The sequence below is a fragment of the Coregonus clupeaformis genome, chromosome 24 (genome assembly GCF_020615455.1).
Source record: "Coregonus clupeaformis isolate EN_2021a chromosome 24, ASM2061545v1, whole genome shotgun sequence".
In the NCBI taxonomy this organism is placed as follows: domain Eukaryota; kingdom Metazoa; phylum Chordata; class Actinopteri; order Salmoniformes; family Salmonidae; genus Coregonus; species Coregonus clupeaformis.
The window spans coordinates 51,127,092-51,147,767 of NC_059215.1; the positions used below are offsets into that span (position 1 = coordinate 51,127,092).

Here is a 20,676-nt window from a genome sequence, read left to right on the forward strand (position 1 = left end):
GGTCAAAGATCATACCCCCAAGACATGCTAACCTCTCACCATTACCAATAACAGGGGAGGTTAGCATTTTATATCATACCCCCAAGACATGCTAACCTCTCACCATTACCAATATCAGGGGAGGTTAGCATTTTATATCATACCCCCAAGACATGCTAACCTCTCACCATTACCAATATCAGGGGAGGTTAGCATTTTATATCATACCCCAAAGACATGCTAACCTCTCACCATTACCAATATCAGGGGAGATTAGCATGTTATATCATACCCCCAAGACATGCTAACCTCTCACCATTACCAATATCAGGGGAGGTTAGCATTTTATATCATACCCCCAAGACATGCTAACCTCTCACCATTACCAATATCAGGGGAGGTTAGCATTTTTCAGGGGGTATGATATTTATGCCTCTGTAACTTTCAAAATACACTCAAATTAAAGCTGACAGTCTGCACTTTAACCTCATAGTCATTGTATGATTTCAAATCCTAAGTGCTTTGAGTGCAAAGCCAAAACAACAACAAAAAGGTGTCACTGTCCAAATACTTTTGGACCTCACTGTAATATTGCATTGGCCTAGCTCCCACTTCCACGTTGCTTTCAAATAGCTGTGTGTGTCAGCTGTACACAATCAATTACGCAACCTCCCCTCAACACACACACAGAGTTTCTGTTCGATGGTGCATGTGCATCATTTAGAATTAACTTTTATTTGTGGTGGAGCTACAAAGAGGAGGCAGTCAATGTGTTCTACACAGTGGTGGGTTAACACCCTGTGTCTGTGTGCTCCATTCATTTAGCTCCCTAAGAGCCCTCCTCTCCAACACTGGTTAGTTAATACAGTAGTTACATGGGCTGATTGCTGAGGGAAATGACTCGGAAGGAATCAGACGGAAAACTTCCTAGTTGTCGAAGTTAACAAAGTCATGCCATCGAAAATGCCTTGAGCTATAATTAACCATTAGCAATAAGAGTAAATATTGTTTCACCCCCCAATAACTATACTGAACAAAAATGTAAACGCAACATGCAACAATTTCAATGATTTTACGGAGTTACAGTTCATATAAGGCCCTAATCTATGGATTTCACATGACTGGGCAGGGGCGCAGCCATGGGTGGGCCTGGGAGGGCATAGGCCCACCCACTTGGGAGCCATGCCCACCCACTGGGGAGCCAGGCCCAGCCAATCAGAGAAAATGTTTCCCCACAAAAGGGCTTTTTTACAGACAGAAATACTCCTCAGTTTCATCAGCTGTCTGGGTGGCTGTTCTCAGACGATCACGCAGGTGAAGAAGCCGGATGTGGAGGTCCTGGGCTGACATGGTTACACGTGGTCTGCGGTTGTGAGGCTGGTTGGACGTACTACCAAATTCTCTAAAACGACGTTGGAGGCGGCTTATGGTAGACAAATGAACATTCAATTATCTAGCAACAGCTCTGGTGGACATTCCTGCAGTCAGCATGCAAGTATCTTCTGTACCATTTTCATGAGATTGGTGATATAAAGGATAGTGTACCCATCATTATAGCATCATTACAGCATCATTATAGCATGAAGTAATGCAAAATAGACATAATGGGAATCAAAGTAACATGCTGACCGTCTGACCGACCAAGATGTGTTCCCACAGGTGATACTGGCTGACCAAGATGGGTTCCCCCAGGTGATACTGACTGACCCAAATGGATTTCCACAGGTGATACTGGCTGACCAAGATGGGTTCCCACAGGTGATACTGGCTGACCAAGATGGGTTCCCCCAGGTGATACTGACTGACCCAAATGGATTTCCACAGGTGATACTGGCTGACCAAGATGGGTTCCCACAGGTGATACTGGCTGACCAAGATGGGTTCCCACAGGTGATACTGACCGACCAATATGGGTTCCCACAGGTGATACTGGCTGACCAAGATGGGTTCCCACAGGTGATACTGGCCGACCAAGATGGGTTCCCACAGGTGATACTGACCGACCAAGATGGGTTCCCACAGGTGATACTGACAGACCAAGATGGGTTCCCACAGGTGATACTGAGTGTCTGACCGACCAAGATGGGTTCCCACAGGTGATACTGACCGACCAAGATGGGTTCCCACAGGTGATACTGACCGACCAAGATGGGTTTATTCACATTTATTTTTTCTACGCTGCTAAGTGGATATGATTGGAGGCTTACCTGGTCCCAGTCTATACTGCGGAAAAACGTGTGCGACTTGATGTCAGTGAAGCCCGTTTGGACCTGGCAACCCAGACGCTCTTTGGGGTCCTGTTAGGTAGAGAGAAATTAGTAGAATCAAGAGTTGACGTGATTAATTAAATTCAAATGTATTTTATAAACCGGTTTTAACAGCAGCAATTGTCACAATGTGGTTTACAGATCCCCAGCCTAAAACCCCAAAGAGCAAGCAGTGCAGAGGCAGAAAGAAGAACAGTGGCTAGGGAAAAACTAGGTGGCTTATTGCACCAATTACAGCAAATTACAGCAATGTGATCTTGGTATAATGTAGAGATGTAATATTTACTCAAATTAAACACAAAGTTCAGTATGTATTTCCCTCAAACAAACCCTTACACTATTCCTCCACCCTTGTAATATCCCCAAACTAGTTGATTATCACCAATGAAAGAAGCACTAACTCCTTATGCTGCCAGCAATTCACGTGTCACCGATTGAACTAACAGTGTAACTCCACAATCATATAATATTTTCTTTACATACACTGCCGGTCAAAAGTTTTAGAACACCTACTCATTCGAGGGTTTTTCTTTATTTTTCCTATTTTCTACATTGTAGAATAATAGTGAAGACATCAAAACTATGAAATAACACATATGGAATCATGTAGTAACCCGAAAAGTGTTAAACAAACCAAAATATATTTTATATTTGAGATTCTTCAAATAGCCACCCTTTGCCTTGATTACAGCTTTGCACACTCTTGGCATTCTCTCAACCAGCTTCACCTGGAATGCTTTTCCAACAGTCTTGAAGGAGTTCCCACATATGCTGAGCACTTGTTGGCTGCTTTTCCTTCACTCAGCGGTCCGACTCATCCCAAACCATCTCAATTTGGTTGAGGTCGGGGGATTGTGGAGGCCAGGTCATCTGATGCAGAACTCCATCACTAATCTTCTTGGTGAAATAGTCCTTACACAGCCTGGAGGTGTGTTGGGTCATTGTCCTGTTGAAAAACAAATGATAGTCCCACTAAGCCCAAACCAGATGGGATGGTGTATCGCTGCAGAATGCTGTGGTAGCCATGCTGGTTAAGTGTGCCTTGAATTCTAAATAAATCACAGACAGTGTCACCAGCAAAGCACCCCCACACCATAACACCTCCTCCTCCATGCTTTATAGTGGGAAATACACATGCGGAGATAATCCGTTCACCCACACCACATCTCACAAAGACACGGCGGTTGGAACAAGAAATCTCAAATTTGGACTCCAGACCAAAGGACACATTTCCACCGGTCTAATGTCCATTACTCGTGTTTCTTGGCCCAAGCAAGTCTCTTCTTATTATTGGTGTCCATTAGTAGTGGTTTCTTTGCAGCAATTCGACCATGAAGGCCTGATTGACACAGTCTCCTCTGAACAGTTGATGTTGAGATGTGTCTGTTACTTGAACTCTGTGAAGCATTTATTTGGGCTGCAATTTCTGAGGCTGGTAACTCTAATGAACTTATCCTCTGCAGCAGATGTAACTCTGGGTCTTCCTTTCCTGTGGCGGTCCTCATGAGAGCCAGTTTCATCATAGCGCTTGATGGTTTTTGCGACTGCACTTGAAGAAACTTTCAAAGTTCTTGAAATGTTCCATATTGACTGACCTTCATGTCTTAAAGTAATGATGGACTGTCGTTTCTCTTTGATTATTTGAGCTGTTCTTGCTATAATATGGACTTGGTCTTTTACCAAATAGGTCTATCTTCTGTATACCCACTTTACCTTGTCACAACACAACTGATTGGCTCAAAAGCATTAAGAAGGAAAGAAATTCCACAAATTAACTTTTAAGAAGGCACACCTGTTAATTGAAATGCATTCCAGGTGACTACCACATGAAGCTGGTTGAGAGAATGCCAAGAGTGTGCAAAGCTGTCATCAAGGCAAATGGTGGCTATTTGAAGAATCTCAAATATAAAATATATTTTGATTTGTTTAACACTTTTTTGGTTACTACATGATTTCATATGTGTTATTTCATAATGTTGATGTCTTCACTATTATTCTACAATGTAGAAAATAGTAAAAATAAAGAAAACCCCTTGAATGAGTAGGTGTTCTAAAACTTTTGACCGGTAGTGTATATTTTTATTTTTATATTTTTATATTTAATTTACAGCTGATTCATTTGCTACTATTTTCTACTATTCTGTTAGAAATGTAATCCGGAGTAGTAGTTTTTGTTAAATGGAGCCAGTATTTCCTTGACAGCTGAAATACGCTAGCCTATCTGTTGACTCCCAACAGTGGGGCTATGGTATTTTCATCAGTACAATCATTTTAATATCACCGCCCTAACTAGCAAAGATTTAATGTGAAAAGCTCCAAGGCCATTCACTCTCCACTATACTGTCTTACTATAGCCATGTATATCAGGTACACTGACACATGTAGAAACAAATACACTCATAAGTCACCGCAGACACTGTGAGCAAAACACACATGGCCGTACGCACGCACACACACACACACACGTACACAAGTAAAAACATCCATAACACACACACAAACACACACACTCGCTGTCTCTCGGCCAAATGGATATGGCCTTCATAGAATGGCTGTCATGGTGCTGTCCTAATAGTGTCTTGGCCACGTTCCTACACAGGCTGATTTCACTGAGGGGGAGGGAGGGAGACGCTTTATTGGACGCACTTGGTGAACACTACAGTGTCCTTCTCTCACCTTGTTTAAAAAGCCCTTCAGCACGCTGGCAGCCTTTACCGACAGAGACCTTGGGATGCGAATTGTTTTTTCCAGAATAACTGTGTGGAGAAGACAGAGAGAGAGAGAGAATGCATGAGAAAGAGAGAGGGAGGACAATCCTGCGGAGGGAGGGAGGCAAACAATTGGTGATTCACCATCCAACCTGCCTGTGTCTGCTGCGTATGAGCTGAAGGGGAGGAGGAGGAGAGAGGAGTAGAGAGAGGAGGAGGCTCTTCTGTGACTGCTTCAGTCGTGTGCCGCCTTGAGACTCGTGGCACACAGGCTGGATACAGGCTCGACACACCAGTGTACCGCCCCACTGTAGTACAGCAAGTTCTGTTTTCCACAGTGGGAAACAGTTTGGTGGTATTGCGTAGCAGCTGACCTTGTTGGTTAGTTGGACCCACTGACACTCTGGGTATGTCCCTATAATCTCTCCTTCCTCCTGAGCCGTGCACATGTTCATTCCTCCCCACATATAAAAAATAAATAGAAATGGGATTGGTGTAGGCATGGGCTACATGGAGTTTCTTATTTCCTGTTAAATCCATAAAGGGAAGTGTACAAGTGCACACTTCAGGAGAAAGGACAGATTATTGGGACGTATTCTCTGTCGGGTCAAGTAAATCCTTGATTGGCCTCAAACCCCACCCCCTGCAGTCATAACAAACATTGCGTGTCTAGGAGCAGACGAGGCAGACGCAACGCAGTTTAACTTCCCTGGCTCTCTGATGAACAGATTAGAGACGGAAGAGTAAAGAGTGCTGTTTATCCTCCTCTTCTTCCTCTCTGATCTGTTTGTTTACGCTGAGTCCTAATGAAATGATAACTGGATCAGTCTCTGGCTGTGTACCAAATGGCACCCTAGTCCCTATCTGGTACATTACTTTTGACCAGGGCCCTGGTCAAAAGTAGTGTACTATTTAGGGAATAGGGTGCCATTTGGGACGTAGCCTCTATTTGTGATGTTGATGGCACCCCGGGTTAGGGTAAACACCAGCGTTAGGGTTTAAATTCAATTACATTTATTTTTACTGTCCAACCGAAACTTGACTTCTGCTATTAACCCAACCCCTCTGAAACGGAGAGGTGTGTTGGGGGGCTGCCACATTGAGCGCCCGGGGAGCTGTTGTTGTGGGGGTTTAACTGCCTTGCTCAAGGGCAGAATGACAGATTTCTGGGGCCACTATCTGGGGCCTGGGGCCAGGGGCCTAGGGCCAGGGTTAGGGGTTAGGAACACTGATGGTGATGTGTCTAGTGGTCGCCAGAAGGAAGGGTTGGGGAGAGGTAGAGTATGGTACAGTGTAGCATAGTATGGATGGAAAGGCAGACAGACAGACAGACAGAGAGAAAGAGAGAGAGAGAGAGCTTGGCCAAATACTATCCACCACCAGGTTGGCACCAAATGTTCCACGACACTAACATTCTCAATAGCTTAGAACCTAAACGCAAGAACCTGATTGTCGTGGAACTTTGGATACCACCATGCCAACCCTAAACTCTGTTTGTCAGTCTATGGTTCTGGGGGTTGGCATGTGTGCCAGGGTTGCCCAGGGTGAGGTTGGCACTGGTCAGGGTGATGACATAAGGCTGGTCACCCCCTACGGAGAGAGGGGTTGGTTTCCGCTAGCGAGGTGGCATCCAGGAGCATGCTGCTTGCCCTGTGGGGGCGTGAGGAAAACCAAAGGGCTGGCAGATGCCCATGGGTTTCAGTGCCCATGCCCAAGCTGCCATAGGTGTGTACGGTGGAGAGAGACTGGGGGGAGGTATGGAGGAATGTTCGCTCCAGCAGGGTATGGGGTGGGTTGTAGTACAGTATAACACATACAAATAAAATAACCAGAATGGGCATCACCATTTAATCAATTATATTTATATGGCTTAACACGTCTGGTAGCCTACAAATATGTCATACAAGAAGCAATTAGCTCTCCTGTGGTATTGCTCCAGCTGTCCGAATGTCTCATACTTGTTTTTTATGTGCAAATCTTTATCGATTTATAACACAGAATACATAAATAAATGAGTAATGTATTGAGAGACGTGGTGTGTTTGTGTGCTGCCTGAGGGGGTTTGGAGCACCAAAATACACAGTATGACATTTAAAGACATATGAAGTACTGCTATCCTGAATAATCATGCCCTTGAGTGGAGGAGTGAGTAGCCAATGTGGATAGAGCATTTGTTGTTTTTGACACAAAATGGCCACCATGCATCACTCAGGTGGGTGCTACATATCGCGTAGTAGTAGTGGACGTCACACTTAACAATGTGAAGCACTTTGAGACATTAGGTAAGAAGCGCTGTTATTAATCCACTTCAAAACTGTAGTAGAGGGCTCTCTCACCTTGGAAGAGGTACTCCTCTGTGTTCATGTCAGGATTGTCAGTGATGATGTCGAACGGGGACCTCCCGGCCATCATCTCAAACATGAGCACGCCTAATGCCCACCAGTCAACACTGAACCCTGGAGAGAGACGACAGACAACCTTCAGCCATCTTGGTTAGATTCAGCTATAGTTTGGTAATGACAGCAATAGTTTGGTAATGACAGCAATAGTATGGTAATGACAGCAATAGTATGGTAATGACAGCAATAGTATGGTAATGACAGCAATAGTTTGGTAATGACAGAGATCTGTTCATTATTTTCACTTTTTGTTTGGAGTTTCTAAAAGGCAAATTCCCAGAGTTCTCCCCATTTCCTCCATGTATGTGTTGTTGACGGGAGGGACTCACCGTAGTCTTCCCCTCTGAGGATCTCAGGGCCGATGTAGTTGGGGGTTCCACAGAATGTACTGGTTGTGTCTCCAGGTCTGATGCCCTCCTGATAGAGGGGAGAGATGGAGGAGGAGGGAGAAACATGGAGAGAGAGAGAGAGAGAGAGAGAGAGAGAGAAAAGAGAGAGAGAGAGAGAGAGAGAGAGAGAGAGAGTTAAAGATGGAGAGAGACAGGGAGGATGAGATAACAGAGAAGCATGGAGAGAGAAAGCGAGAGATAGTTAAAGATGAAGAGAGACGGAGGATGAGATAACAGAGAAACATGGTAGGAAAGCGAGCGAGAGAAAGAGAAAAGAGAGAGAGACTTTCGATGCCTAGTGTATTGATCCCACTTCTACATAATGAATGAGAAGTCCCACAGAGGTAACAGTTCAGCAGTCCTATAACAGTATACAGTAGAGTAGTTCTGAGTGTCTCACCTTGCACATCCCGTAGTCTGTGAGCTTGATGTGTCCCTCGTGATCCAAGAGGACATTGTCCAGTTTCAAATCTCGGTAGATGATTCCCTTTTCGTGCAGGAAATTCAGAGCGATACAAATTTCAGCGGCATAGAATCTGAAAGGAGATAAGGATTCATTCAGACATGCTTTTCCTTCTTCAGAGAGTTCCCAGCCAACAGACTTCGTCACACAGTTTGTACAACTTACAGTTCCATTCTGACCTTCGACCATGTAGAAACCATCCTGAAACCAACATATACGGTTGTATGTATATTTTTATACAGGAAGTAGTTTCTAATTAATAGGTGATTATTTTTTTTATATTCACATTCTCTGTCTAACATTTGGCATGGCGAGACGTGGTGGGCTTAAATGGTATTGATTTCTCTGGTGCACTATAGCCTTCTTTTTCCCCTGTGGGGTGCTCTCTCCCTCTGTGCTCTCTCCCTCTGTGCTCTCTCTTTCTATCTATCAATTCAATTCAATTCAATTCAATTCAATTCAAAGGGCTTTATTGGAATGGAAAACATATGTTTACATTGCCAAAGCAAATGGAATAGACAAACAAAAGGGAAATAAGCAAGGGTAAACATTACACTCACAAAAGTTTTAAAAGAATATAGACATTTTAAATGTTATATTATTGGCTATGTTGTAACAATGTGTACATAGTTGAAGTATGAAAGGGAAAATAAATAAACAGATAAATATAGCTTGTATTTACAATGTTTTTTGTGCTCCACTAGTTGCCCTTTTCGCATGGCAACGGGCCACAAATCTTGCTGCTGTGACTGCACACTGAGGTATTTCGCCTAACAGATATGGGAGTTTATCAATTTTTGATTTGTTTTCAAATTCTTTGTGGGTCTGTGTGATCTGTGGGAAATATGTGTCTCTAATATGGTCATACATTTGGCAGGAGATTAGAAAGTGCAGCTCAGTTTCCACCTCATTTTGTGGGCAGTGTGCACATACCCTGTCTTCTCTTGAGAGCCAGGACTGCCTATGGCGGCCTCTCTCAATAGCAAGGCTATGCTCACTGAGTCTGTACATAGTCAAAGATTTCCTAAAGTTTGGGTCAGTCACAGTGGTCAGGTATTCTGCCACTGTGTACTCTCTGTTTAGGGCCAGATAGCATTCCAATTTGCTCTGTTTTTTGGTTGATTCTTTCCAGTGTGTCAAATAGTTATCTTTTTGCTTTCTCATAATTTGGTTGGGTCTAAATGTGTTTCTGTCCTAGTGCTCTGTGGGGTCTGGTTGTGTTTATGAACAGAGCACCAGAACCAGCTGACTGAGGCGACACTTCTCTAGGTGCATCTCTAGGTGATTTCTGAGTCCAGTAGGGTGAGGCCAGGTGCTGCCGACTGTTCTAGTGCCCTCGCCAATTCATTGATTTTGACATTATATATGTTGAAGAGGGTGGGGCTCAAGCTGCATCCCTGTCTCACCCCACGGCCCTGAGGAAAGAATTCTGTGTTTAATGCCAATTTTAACAGCACACTTGTTGTTTGTGTACATTGATTTTATAATTTCATATGGTTTCCCCCAACACTGCTTTCCATCAATTTGCATAGCAGACCCTCATGCCAAATTGAGTCAAAAGCATTTTTTAAATCAACAAAGCATGAGAAGACTTCACTTTCGTTTTGTTTTGTTTGTTTGCCAATAAGTGTGTGCGGGGTCTGTCGTATGGTATTTTGGTAAGAAGCCAATTTGACATTTGCTCAGGACATTGTTTCACTGAGAAAATGTTGGAGTCTGCTGTTGATTATACTGCAGGGGATTTTTATGAGATTGCTGCTGATGCATGTTCCACGGTAATTATTGGGGTCAAATTTGTCTCCACTTTTGTGGATTGGGGTGAGCGAGAGAGAGAGAGAGAGAGAGAGAGAGAGAGAGAGAGAGAGAGAGAGAGAGAGAGAGAGAGAGAGAGAGAGAGAGAGAGAGAGAGAGAGAGAGAGAGAGAGAGAGAGAGAGAGAGAGAGAGAGAGGGGGAGAGGGAGAGGGAGAGGGAAAGAGAAAGAGAAAGAGAAAGAGAAAGAGAAAGAGAGAGAGAGAAAGAGATCGAGAGAGACAGCGTGAGAGACAGCACGAGAGATTCTCCAATTACATTGAATGAACTACAGGACAAAATACAAACCCTCCAACCCAAAAAGGCCTGTGGGGTTGATGGTATCCTCAATGAAATGATAAAATACACAGACCACAAATTCCAATTGGCTATAAAACTCTTTAACATCATCCTTAGCTCTGGCATATTCCCCAATATTTGGAAACAAGGACTGATCACCCCAATCCACAAAAGTGGAGACAAATTTGACCCCAATAACTAGCGTGGGATATGCGTCAACAGCAACCTTGGGAAAATCCTCTGCAGTATCATTAACAGCAGACTAGCTAATTTCCTCAGTGAAAACAATGTGCTGAGCAAATGTCAAATTGTTTTTTTTACCAAATTACCATACGATAGACCACGTATTCACCCTGCACACCCTAATTGACAAACAAACTAAACAAAGGCAAGGTCTTCTCATGCTTTGTTGATTTCAAAAAAAGTTTTGACTCAATTTGGCATGAGGGTCTGCTATACAAATTGATGGAATGTGGGGTTGGGGAAAAAACATACGACATTATATAAAATCCATGTACACAAACAACAAGTGTGTGGTTAAAATTGGCAAAAAACACACACATTTCTTTCCACAGGGCCGTGGGGTGAGACAGGGATGCAGTTTAAGCCCCACCCTCTTCAACATATAAATCAACGAATTGGCGAGGGCACTAGAATAGTCTGCAGCACCCGGCCTCACCCTACTAGAATCTGAAGTCAAATCTCTACTGTTTGCTGATGATCTGGTGCTTCTGTCACCAATTAAGCAGGGCCTACAGCAGCACCTAGATCTTCTGCACAGATTCTGTCAGACCTGGGCCGTGACAGTAAATCTCAGTAAGACAAAAATAATGGTGTTCCAAAAAAGGTCCAGTTGCCAGGAACACAAATACAAATTCCATCTAGACACTGTTGCCCTAGAGCACACAAAAAACTATACATTCCTCGGCCTAAACATCAGCGCCACAGGTAACTTCCACAAAGCTGTGAACGATCTGAGAGACAAGGCAAGAAGGGCCTTCTCTGCCATCAAAAGGAACATAACATGTGACATACCAATTAGGATCTGGATAAAAATACTTGAATCAGTAATAGAACCCATTGCCCTTTATGGTTGTGAGGTCTGGGGTCCGCTCACCAACCAATAATTCACAAAATGGGACAAACACCAAATTGAGACTCTGCATGCAGAATTCTGCAAAAATATCCGCTACTTATCAAAATCCAGAAAAGAGCCGTTAAATTCTATAACCACTTAAAAGGAAGCGATTCCCAAATCTTCCATAACAAAGCCATCACCTACAGAGAGATAAACTTGGAGAAGAGTCCCCTAAGTAAGATGGTCCTGGGGCTCTGTTCACAAACACAAACAGACCCCATAGAGCCCCAGGACAACAACAACACAATTAGATACAACCAAATCATGAGAAAACAAAAAGAGAATTACTTGACACATTGGAAAGAATTAACAAAAAAACAGAGCAAACTAGAATGCTATTTGGCCCTAAACAGAGAGTTCACAGTGGCAGAATACCTGACCACTGTGACTGACCCAAACTTAAGGAAAGCTTTGACTATATACAGACTCAGTGAGCATAGCCTTGCTATTGAGAAAGACCGCCGTAGGCAGACCTGGCTCTCAAGAGAAGACAGGCTATATGCACACTGCCCACATAATGAGGTGGAAACTGAGCTGCACTTCCTAACCTCCTGCCAAATGTGTGACCATATTAGAGACACATATTTCCCTCAGATAACACAGATCCACAAAGAATTTGAAAACAAACCCAATTTTGATAAACTCCCTTATCTACTGGGTGAAAAATCACAGTGTGCCATCACAGCAGCAAGATTTGTGACCTTTTGACACAAGAAAAGGGCAACCAGTGAAGAACAAACACCATTGTAAATACAACCCATATTTATGTTTATTTATTTTCCCATTTGTACTTTAACTATTTGCACATTGTTACAACACTGTATATAGACATAATATGACATTTGAAATGTCTTTATTCTTTTGGAACTTCTGAGTGTAATGTTTACTATCTACTTCACTTGCTTTGGCAATGTTAACATACGTTTCCCATGCCAATAAAGCCCTTAAATTGAATTTAAATTGAATTGAAATTGAATTGAATTGAAAGAGAGAGGGCACAGAGAGAGAGAGAGGGCACAGAGAGAGAGAGAGAGAGAGAGAGAGAGAGAGAGAGAGAAAGAGAGAGAAAGAGTGCACTGAGAGAGAGCAGCGCTTCACTGAGCAGTGTTGCGTGTTGGGTGTTGTGCATTCATCTTGTCAGCTCCACCATCACCACCTCCACCATCGTCCCCCTCAGGGGAACCCACCCAAGGACCTCTCAGAGCATGCCTCATGAATATGTACCATCATTATGGGTGATAACCATGCCGCTGTGCATGGACGGGCTGGGGCCCACTGCATACAGATGGAGAGCCAGTGGGGGCCCTTGCCTCTCTAAAATATCCTGCCTTTGATCCAAGTTTATCACCAGCGTGCTCCGAGAAACTACATAGACAGGCACAATGAATTATGAGCGCTAATTATATTTTGCCAACGTAATGATCATTTTTTTCTTCAAAAGAGCACGTCAGGAGAATTTTGTTCGACTTGCCCTTCCACGGAAACGCTAACAGACTGTCAAACGGAGAGTAGCTTTATCCGGAAAAAAAAATGGGAACAAAACAGGAGATCCTAAGATATAGTAAAGTAAATCAAAGTGGTTTTGCAGCAGCCGCCCCAAAATAGTGCCAATCTACTAATCACAGGCTGTTTCTGTTCCAGGCCAGTTTCTCCCTGAACAGCACTCTCTGTACGAGAAAAAAACAAGCCCCACGTCAACTTAACCGAAATCCAATTATGAGGGCTGCCTGCTTGCGTGTCATCGTACAGCTTCAGCGATGCTATTTCAGGAAGTGTCTCGGCCTCTCCTTGTCCCTCACTTTGTTAAATTCCATGTGCAATAGAGAGAGAGAGAGAGAGAGAGAGAGAGAGAGAGAGAGAGAGAGAGGACGGTGGCGACGAACTGAGAGATTGGGACTTGAGAATACGGCGATACCGCCAACTTCATCCACTTCACCGATGTGCCCATCATGTTGGGATGCTAATAGGGCCTATTCCTCCTCAAAACAAATGGACTCTGCACCGGTACCCCCTGTATATAGCCTCCCTACTGTTATTTTATTTTACTGCTGCTCTTTAATTATTAGCTTTTTTTTTACATAAAAACTGCATTGTTGGTTAAGTGCTTGTAAGTAACATTTCACTGTAATGTCTACACCTGTTGTATTCGGCGCAGGTGGCAAATAAAATTTGATTTGATAAGTTTATAGCGGAAATGGCAGAGAGCCATGAGGGTTGATTGACGGGTTCTATCCGTATGCTGTTGAAGTACCGGAGGAACTGGAGGAGGATGTCTGTTTGTTTGTTTACCTCGCATGTTCTTCTGGTAGTTTCCGTTGCCGTTGCATATGAAACATCAGATCCCCTCCGTTGACGTACTCGATCACGAGAAATAACCTATAATCGGAATAACAGGGAAGGAGAAGACATTCGGAAACAAACAGCCTTGGGAGTATGGAGTTTGAAGGTCGAACGTAGCCTGTGGCCCTTGCACCAAGATTGCCATTTTCCCAAATAATAGTCAAGTATTGTCATTGTACAAGGGGAGGCTGCATGGAAATTGAATGCCAATTCAATTGAATTATAATTTATCTTGCTTAAGTTCTTTGTAACAATCAATGTCTTCGTGAAACTTGGTGAATTATTTTACACAAAAGTAATTTTTTAGCTAAAAACCCCCAGTAAAAAAAGCCTGGGTAAAAATGACTGTCCCCAATGCCTCTTAACATTGTGTTTGGTTTTACTGGTCATGGTTCATGGTCTTCCGGTAAACACTATCATGGCCTACCTGTAATTGACTACCACTGTACATTTCTTAAGTTACAATGAGAAGTCTGTCATTGAATGCGTCACTATTCACAGAAGCCACAGCTCCGTAGTTTCTTACTTCACACTGAAAATGAACAGAGGTCTAATGGTGAGCGATTAAGTTGCCTAGTTCCAAGGCCAGTGGGACGACTACAGAAATATGTATACATTTTACCTTTATTTAGCCACGGTATGTCATTCAGAACACATTCTCAATGTAAAAAAGCAACATGTTGGAATCTGGTCTCGTCCCAAATGGCACCCTATTTCCTACATAGTGCACTACTCTTGACCAAGGCCCATAGGGTTCTGGTCAAAAGTAGTGCACTAAATAGGGAATAGGGTGTCATTTGGGACATACTCTCTGTCTGCCTCTTACCGGCTCTCTGTCTGAAAGCAGGAGTGAAGGCCCACTAAAAACGGATTGGTAGACGCCTGCTCAAACACATGCTTCTCTGTCTGCACCCAGTCGATGTCCTGTTGGGGAAACGGAGAGAATCAGCGAGAGAGGGAGAGAGGGGGAAACGGAGAGAATCAGCGAGAGAGGGAGAGAGAGAGAGAGAGAGAGAGAGAGAGAGAGAGAGAGAGAGCGGGGAGGGAGAGAGAGAGAGAGAGAGCGGGGGAGGGAGAGAGAGAGAGCGCGAGAGAAAGAAAGAGGGAGAGAGAGAGAGAAAGAAAGAGCGGGGGAGGGAGAGAGAGAGAGAGAGAGAGAGAGAGAGAGAGAGAGAGAGAGGAGAAAGAAAGAGGGAGAGAGAGAGAGAGAGAGAGAGAGAAAGAAAGAAAGAGCGGGGGAGGGAGAGAGAGAGAGAGAGAGAGTTGAGAAGACAACACATTAGCAACCATTGTTTGTATCCATACAGTAGCAGAATCATGTCATAGCAGACAGACTACCTGCTCTGCCTTTCATGTATCTGTGCTGTCAACTCAGTTCCCCAGAGGACATCACAACACAAAGCAGCCATTTTCTTAATTTCTCATTGCTCAGTACAATACATGTACAATAACATTATTTTCTCTAAGCCACTATATTCCACCCAATGGATTTCTGCCGTACTGGTATCAACCCTTTAGATTAGACTACCTTTAAATGAACAAGGAAAGACTGAGTAAATTGACTAGAAAATGTATCCAATTTAGGTTATGACGTAGATAGTAGTTACCCTACTGATGACTTAAACTGTCTACTTTCCAATGAATAAAATAGAAGGCATAAAACAGAAGAAATGGAACACAGACATACATGGAAAATATGGGATGAATAAGTATCTCAAAAATACACAGTTGAAGGAACGTTTCAGTGTGTACATGCTACGGCATTCATTTCAGGTCATTACTTGATAGTACAACTGGACTATAATCTAATGCTAAGGAATAAGGGAGAACTAAGGGGGCCAATCACAAATAGGACCACTAGTTAGAGAAAGAGGCACCTTATGTTTTCTCTTCCTCTGGCAAATGAAGAAGTAAAAAGAAGGACAGTATGTATGAACATCACACTAAAACATTCATGCATGTCAAATAAACAACGTCCAAATCACACAATTGCCACCTAGATGTAACAGGTAAAATGAGGAGCTCCACTCTAAGTTCCTCAAACAGCCCTTTAACCCAGGGGTTCTTCAATATTTTCAGCCTGGGACACAAATGAGAAATTCAGTGTTTTCCTGGGACCCAAGCTCATGAACACATGTACCCTTTTGAGACCCATTAGCGAGATTTGGTTGGGGGACCCCCCACCCTGCGGGCAACATTTTTTAGAGCGTAGAGAAAAAAATCTGGTTTTAATGTTAATTTCCTGCAATTCTACACATTTTACCATGGGGCATGGATTTTTTGGGGGCCGTTTTGCAGCTAATTTCCTGCAATTCTACCAATTTTTGCAATGGGGTGGAGAGAAATCTTTGCAGTTTTAAAGCTAATTTTCAGCAATTCTACACATTTTGCCATGACTTATGTTAATATGATATCTGAGTGAGAGTGACTAACAAAATCAATGGGGTCCCCTGGAGGTCAGAGAGCAATTAATTCGCAAGCCCAGGCCAGTGCCAACAGACGGTAAGAAGATTACAGAGCTCTAGCTGTGATTGCACTGGGAAGTCACAGATGAAGACAGACATCTGTTTCTTTTCCAGGACGTGACCTTATACTTTCTCTTCTGAAAGTGTTTGGGTGGGTGGGTCGTGTGTTTGGGTGGGTGGGTCTCTCCACTATCTATCCATTTCTATGGCTTTATCCCTGTTGTTTACCAACTGTCAATCAACTCATAGAAATACACAAAGAACATACATACATACATAATTCACTACTTTAAAATGGAGCTAGCCTTCAGTGGTTCTGGCCTTGTTGTCACAGAAGCTATCAATGGCAATCGGCAGTGTGCCCTCTTTCCATCTCTATGGATCAATGGCAAAGATTGGAGGCGCACCCTCTAGGTTCTATATCTATGATAGCAACCTGTCTGGCTTTGGCTGGGCGGCCATTTTGCTGCTTCTTTCTTAAAGCTGGGCCTTGGCTGCCTTGGCTGGTAGCCTTGGCTGCCTTGAAAGGGACAGAGCACCAAGCCGAGGGGCTGACTAGGCTGACCCCAGGCCAGGGACTGTCTAGGCTGAACCCAGGCCAGGGACTGACTCCCAGGGACTGACTAGGCTGACCCCAGGCCAGGGACTGACTCCCAGGGACTGACTAAGCTGAACCAAGGCCAGGGACTGACTCACAGGGACTGACTGGGCTGAACCAAGGCCAGGGACTGACTCCCAGGGACTGACTAGGCTGACCCCAGGCCAGGGACTGACTCCCAGGGACTGTCTAGGCTGAACCCAGGCCAGGGACTGACTCCCAGGGACTGACTAGGCTGACCCCAGGCCAGGGACTGACTCCCAGGGACTGTCTAGGCTGAACCCAGGCCAGGGACTGACTCCCAGGGACTGACTAAGCTGAACCAAGGCCAGGGACTGACTCCCAGGGACTGACTGGGCTGAACCAAGGCCAGGGACTGACTCCCAGGGACTGACTAGGCTGACCCCAGGCCAGGGACTGACTCCCAGGGACTGTCTAGGCTGAACCCAGGCCAGGGACTGACTCCCAGGGACTGACTAGGCTGAACCCAGGCCAGGTACTGTCTCCTAAAATACCCTCCCATTCCTCATCAGGCCCAAAACATGGCCAGCAGTGACCCCTTTAAACCCTTTCCTGCAGTCAAATGACCAAATCGCCCTCTAGTGGCATCATGGGTAGAATGTTATTAATATTTTTCATAATAAACATCCTTTAAAAAAAACAGCCGAAAATCTGGTGTTTTTATGTCAAACGGTTTTGTTATATTTCAGTCTTCTGTGATGTATATAAAGTGTAATATTGGGATGCAAACTCAAAACATAATACATTTCAACTCTATATCTGACATGGTACAGGTGTCTTCTTTTTTAAAGACCATAACCATGTGTGTGAGGTGTATACTTTTGTTTCAAAGTAGATTTGTTTTTAACTACCAAGAAACACACTGTGTGACCCTGATTTAGCCCACTGCAGTAAAAGGTTTTAATATGTAAACACACCCGTCCGTCCGTCTGTCTGTCTGTCTGTCTGTCTGTCTGTCTGTCTGTCTGTCTGTCTGTCTGTCTGTCTGTCTGTCTCTGACGTCTGTCTGACATCTGGGCCAGGCTTTGTTTGGCTAAGCCTGGCACTGTGCTGTTATCTACACCTGTTGTTTACGAAGCATATGACAAATAAAATGTAACCACATATTGTATATGTATTCATAAATATATAGAATCGTTACGGTGTGATCCCCACTGAAAACATTGGGAGAGATCTATAATTAGAGATATATAAAGAGATATCGATAATGAGAGATATATAAAGAGAGATCGATAATGAGAGATCTATAAAATCACTGAACGGGCCGTACGGTGTAAGATAACACAGACATAATTCCATGAAAAGGGCAAACAAAGCAGCCATCCCGCCACTGCTTTTGGTAAACGGTTGAGGGATGGGGCAGGAGAAATGTAACCACTTTATGTACCAATCCTGTATTGCCCCTTTAACAGCATGTTGAGTGTTGACTGGTCCCGTGTGGCTCAGTTGGTAGAGCATGGCGCTTGCTAAGCCAGGGTTGTGGGTTCGATTCTCACAGGGGACCAGTACGAAAATGTATGTACTCACTACTATAAGTTGCTCTGGATAAGAGCGTCTACTAAATGCCTAACATGTAAAATGCTTTAGAAGGAATGGTCTTCTCCACAAGAATAATTGGTTGAAGTGTTGTCTGTCTCTGAGTTATACATTGAAACTTGAAGAGCTCAAATATTTACGAGCCAAGAGAGGCTTCTCTCTCTATGATTAGAGGATAATCAAATCACAAACACCTGTCCTCGCCCTCTGTAGTAGTTCTGTCAGATGTGTGCTAGGCATAATAGTAACACCATAGCTCCACCTAGAGGTGGAAACTATAATATCGCTCAATAATTCTTCAAACTCATCAACCTCAGTTTTTTATTTAATCTTCCCTCTACACTCCTTACATATTTCCTCAGTTCTTCTCCCTGTCTTTATATCCATTTGACTCCTAATTTTCCTCGTTAAGGCCAATTTACTTTACAATAACTTTCTGTCTTCCTCATCCCTCCATCACACCTCCTCATGTTTTTTCCAGTTCTCTTTTCTCTTGTTTTTCTCATTTAATCCCCCGCTTCCATGGACCCTCCCTCTACTCTACTCCAGATCCTCTCCTCTTTTCACCTCTCTCTTTCTCTCTCCTCCTCCCCCTTCCCTCTCTCTCCTCCTCCCCCTTCCCTCTCTCTCCTCCTCCCCCTCCCTCTCTCTCCTCCTCCCCCTTCCCTCCCTCCCTCCCTCCCTCCCTCTCACCTCGTCGTCATGAACCAGTTCCTTCTTGACCACCTTCATGGCGTATATCTGTTCATTCTTCTTGAGTCGCACCAGCAGCACCTTGGCGTAGCTGCCGCGGCCGATCACCCGGATCAGGTCGAAGTCCCCCAGGCCCAGCGCCATCTCCTGGGAGATCTTGATGCCGTCGATCCCGTCCACCACCGCTTTGATGTCCTGTAAGGGGGGTTTGGATGGGAAATAAATGTTATAAAAGAGCCAGATACCAGCACACTGTTGAATGCCCCTGTTGTTTATTAAAAGTGCAACGTTTTCGATCCGAAGGTTTTCGCCAGGCTTGCAGGAAAACCTTATGGTTATAGACATAGAGCTGGAATCATGGACATGTAAATACAATACTAACATATTATAAAAACATCTTATATTATAAGGTGTTGAAAAGATACGAATATAAGAACCTGTGTGACATTTTTGTGTGAGAACATCCAATAAAATGTACTGAACAAAAATATAAACGCAACATGCAATGATTTCAACGACTTTACTGAGTTACAGTTCATATAAGGAAATCAGTCAATTTAAATAAATTCATTAGGCCCTAATCTATGGATTTCACAAGACTGGGCAGGGGCCCACCCACTGGGGAGCCAGGCCCAGCCAATCAGAATGAGTTTCTCCCCACAAAGGGCTTTATTACAGACAGAAATACTCCTCAGTTTCATCAGCTGTCCGGGTGGCTGGTCTCAGACGCTCCCGCAGGTGAAGAAGCTGGATGTGGAGGTCCTGGGCTGGTGTGGTTACATGTGGTCTGCGGTTGTGAGGCCGGTTGGACGTACTGCCAAATTCTCTAAAACGACGTTGGAGGCGGCTTATGGTATGTACATTCAATTCTCTGGCAATAACTCTGGAGGACAGTCCTGCAGTCAGCATGCCAATTGCACTCTGTGGCATTGTGTTGTGTGACAAAACTGCACATTTTAGAGTGGCCTTTTATTGTCCCCAGCATAAGGTGCACCTGTGTAATGATCATGCTGATTAATCAGCAAGTTAATATGCCACACCGGTCAGGTGGATAGATTATCTTGGCAAAGGAGAAATACTCACTAACAGGGATGTAAACTAACTTGTGCCCAACATTTGAGATAAATTATATTTTTGTGCGTATGGAACATTTCTGGGATCTTTTATTTCAGCTAATGAAACTTGGGACCAACACTTTACATGTTGCGTTTATATTTTTCTTAAGTGTAGTATGGGCTGCCTGTTCTGTGTTCTGTGTTCTACAAACAGAATATAAGATTTGACATTCTAGAATACCAGAACACTCCATATGTCCATGTCATAATAGAATGCATGACTGACTGATTGACTTTGTGTGTCTGAATAAACTCACCTTCGAGTCCTTTTCCACTTTGTCCACTTGGCGACTGTGTGGTAGGAAAGTTACTGAAGAGAGAAACAACTTGTTACCTGAGTTGTGATGGAAGGTTCTATGCAGTGAGGACTGGGCATTAAAAACCTAAGGATCTTTTGTCTAAAGCCATCTCCATTTAATAATATACAGTATAATATGCTATTTAGCAGATGTTTTTATCCAAAGCCACTTACAGTC

The 20,676-nt window shown here is 43.8% G+C and overlaps 1 protein-coding gene across 3 annotated transcripts in view; it reads right to left on the minus strand.

Moving 5' to 3' along the window:
• LOC121537681 (protein kinase C zeta type) overlaps positions 1 to 20,676 on the minus strand; it is a 156,193-nt gene that overhangs the window by 28,421 nt on the left and 107,096 nt on the right. For 2 of the 3 annotated variants that reach the window (XM_045207304.1, XM_045207306.1), the window contains 9 exons: positions 20,458 to 20,510; positions 19,086 to 19,280; positions 14,599 to 14,696; positions 13,722 to 13,808; positions 8,143 to 8,278; positions 7,683 to 7,770; positions 7,291 to 7,410; positions 4,923 to 5,002; positions 2,187 to 2,276 (listed from right to left, as the gene is read on the minus strand). In XM_045207304.1, coding sequence (XP_045063239.1) covers positions 2,187 to 2,276; positions 4,923 to 5,002; positions 7,291 to 7,410; positions 7,683 to 7,770; positions 8,143 to 8,278; positions 13,722 to 13,808; positions 14,599 to 14,696; positions 19,086 to 19,280; positions 20,458 to 20,510 — 947 coding nt within the window. The remainder of the gene's footprint in view (positions 1 to 2,186; positions 2,277 to 4,922; positions 5,003 to 7,290; positions 7,411 to 7,682; positions 7,771 to 8,142; positions 8,279 to 13,721; positions 13,809 to 14,598; positions 14,697 to 19,085; positions 19,281 to 20,457; positions 20,511 to 20,676) is intronic. The other variant, XM_045207305.1, reaches the window with a different exon arrangement.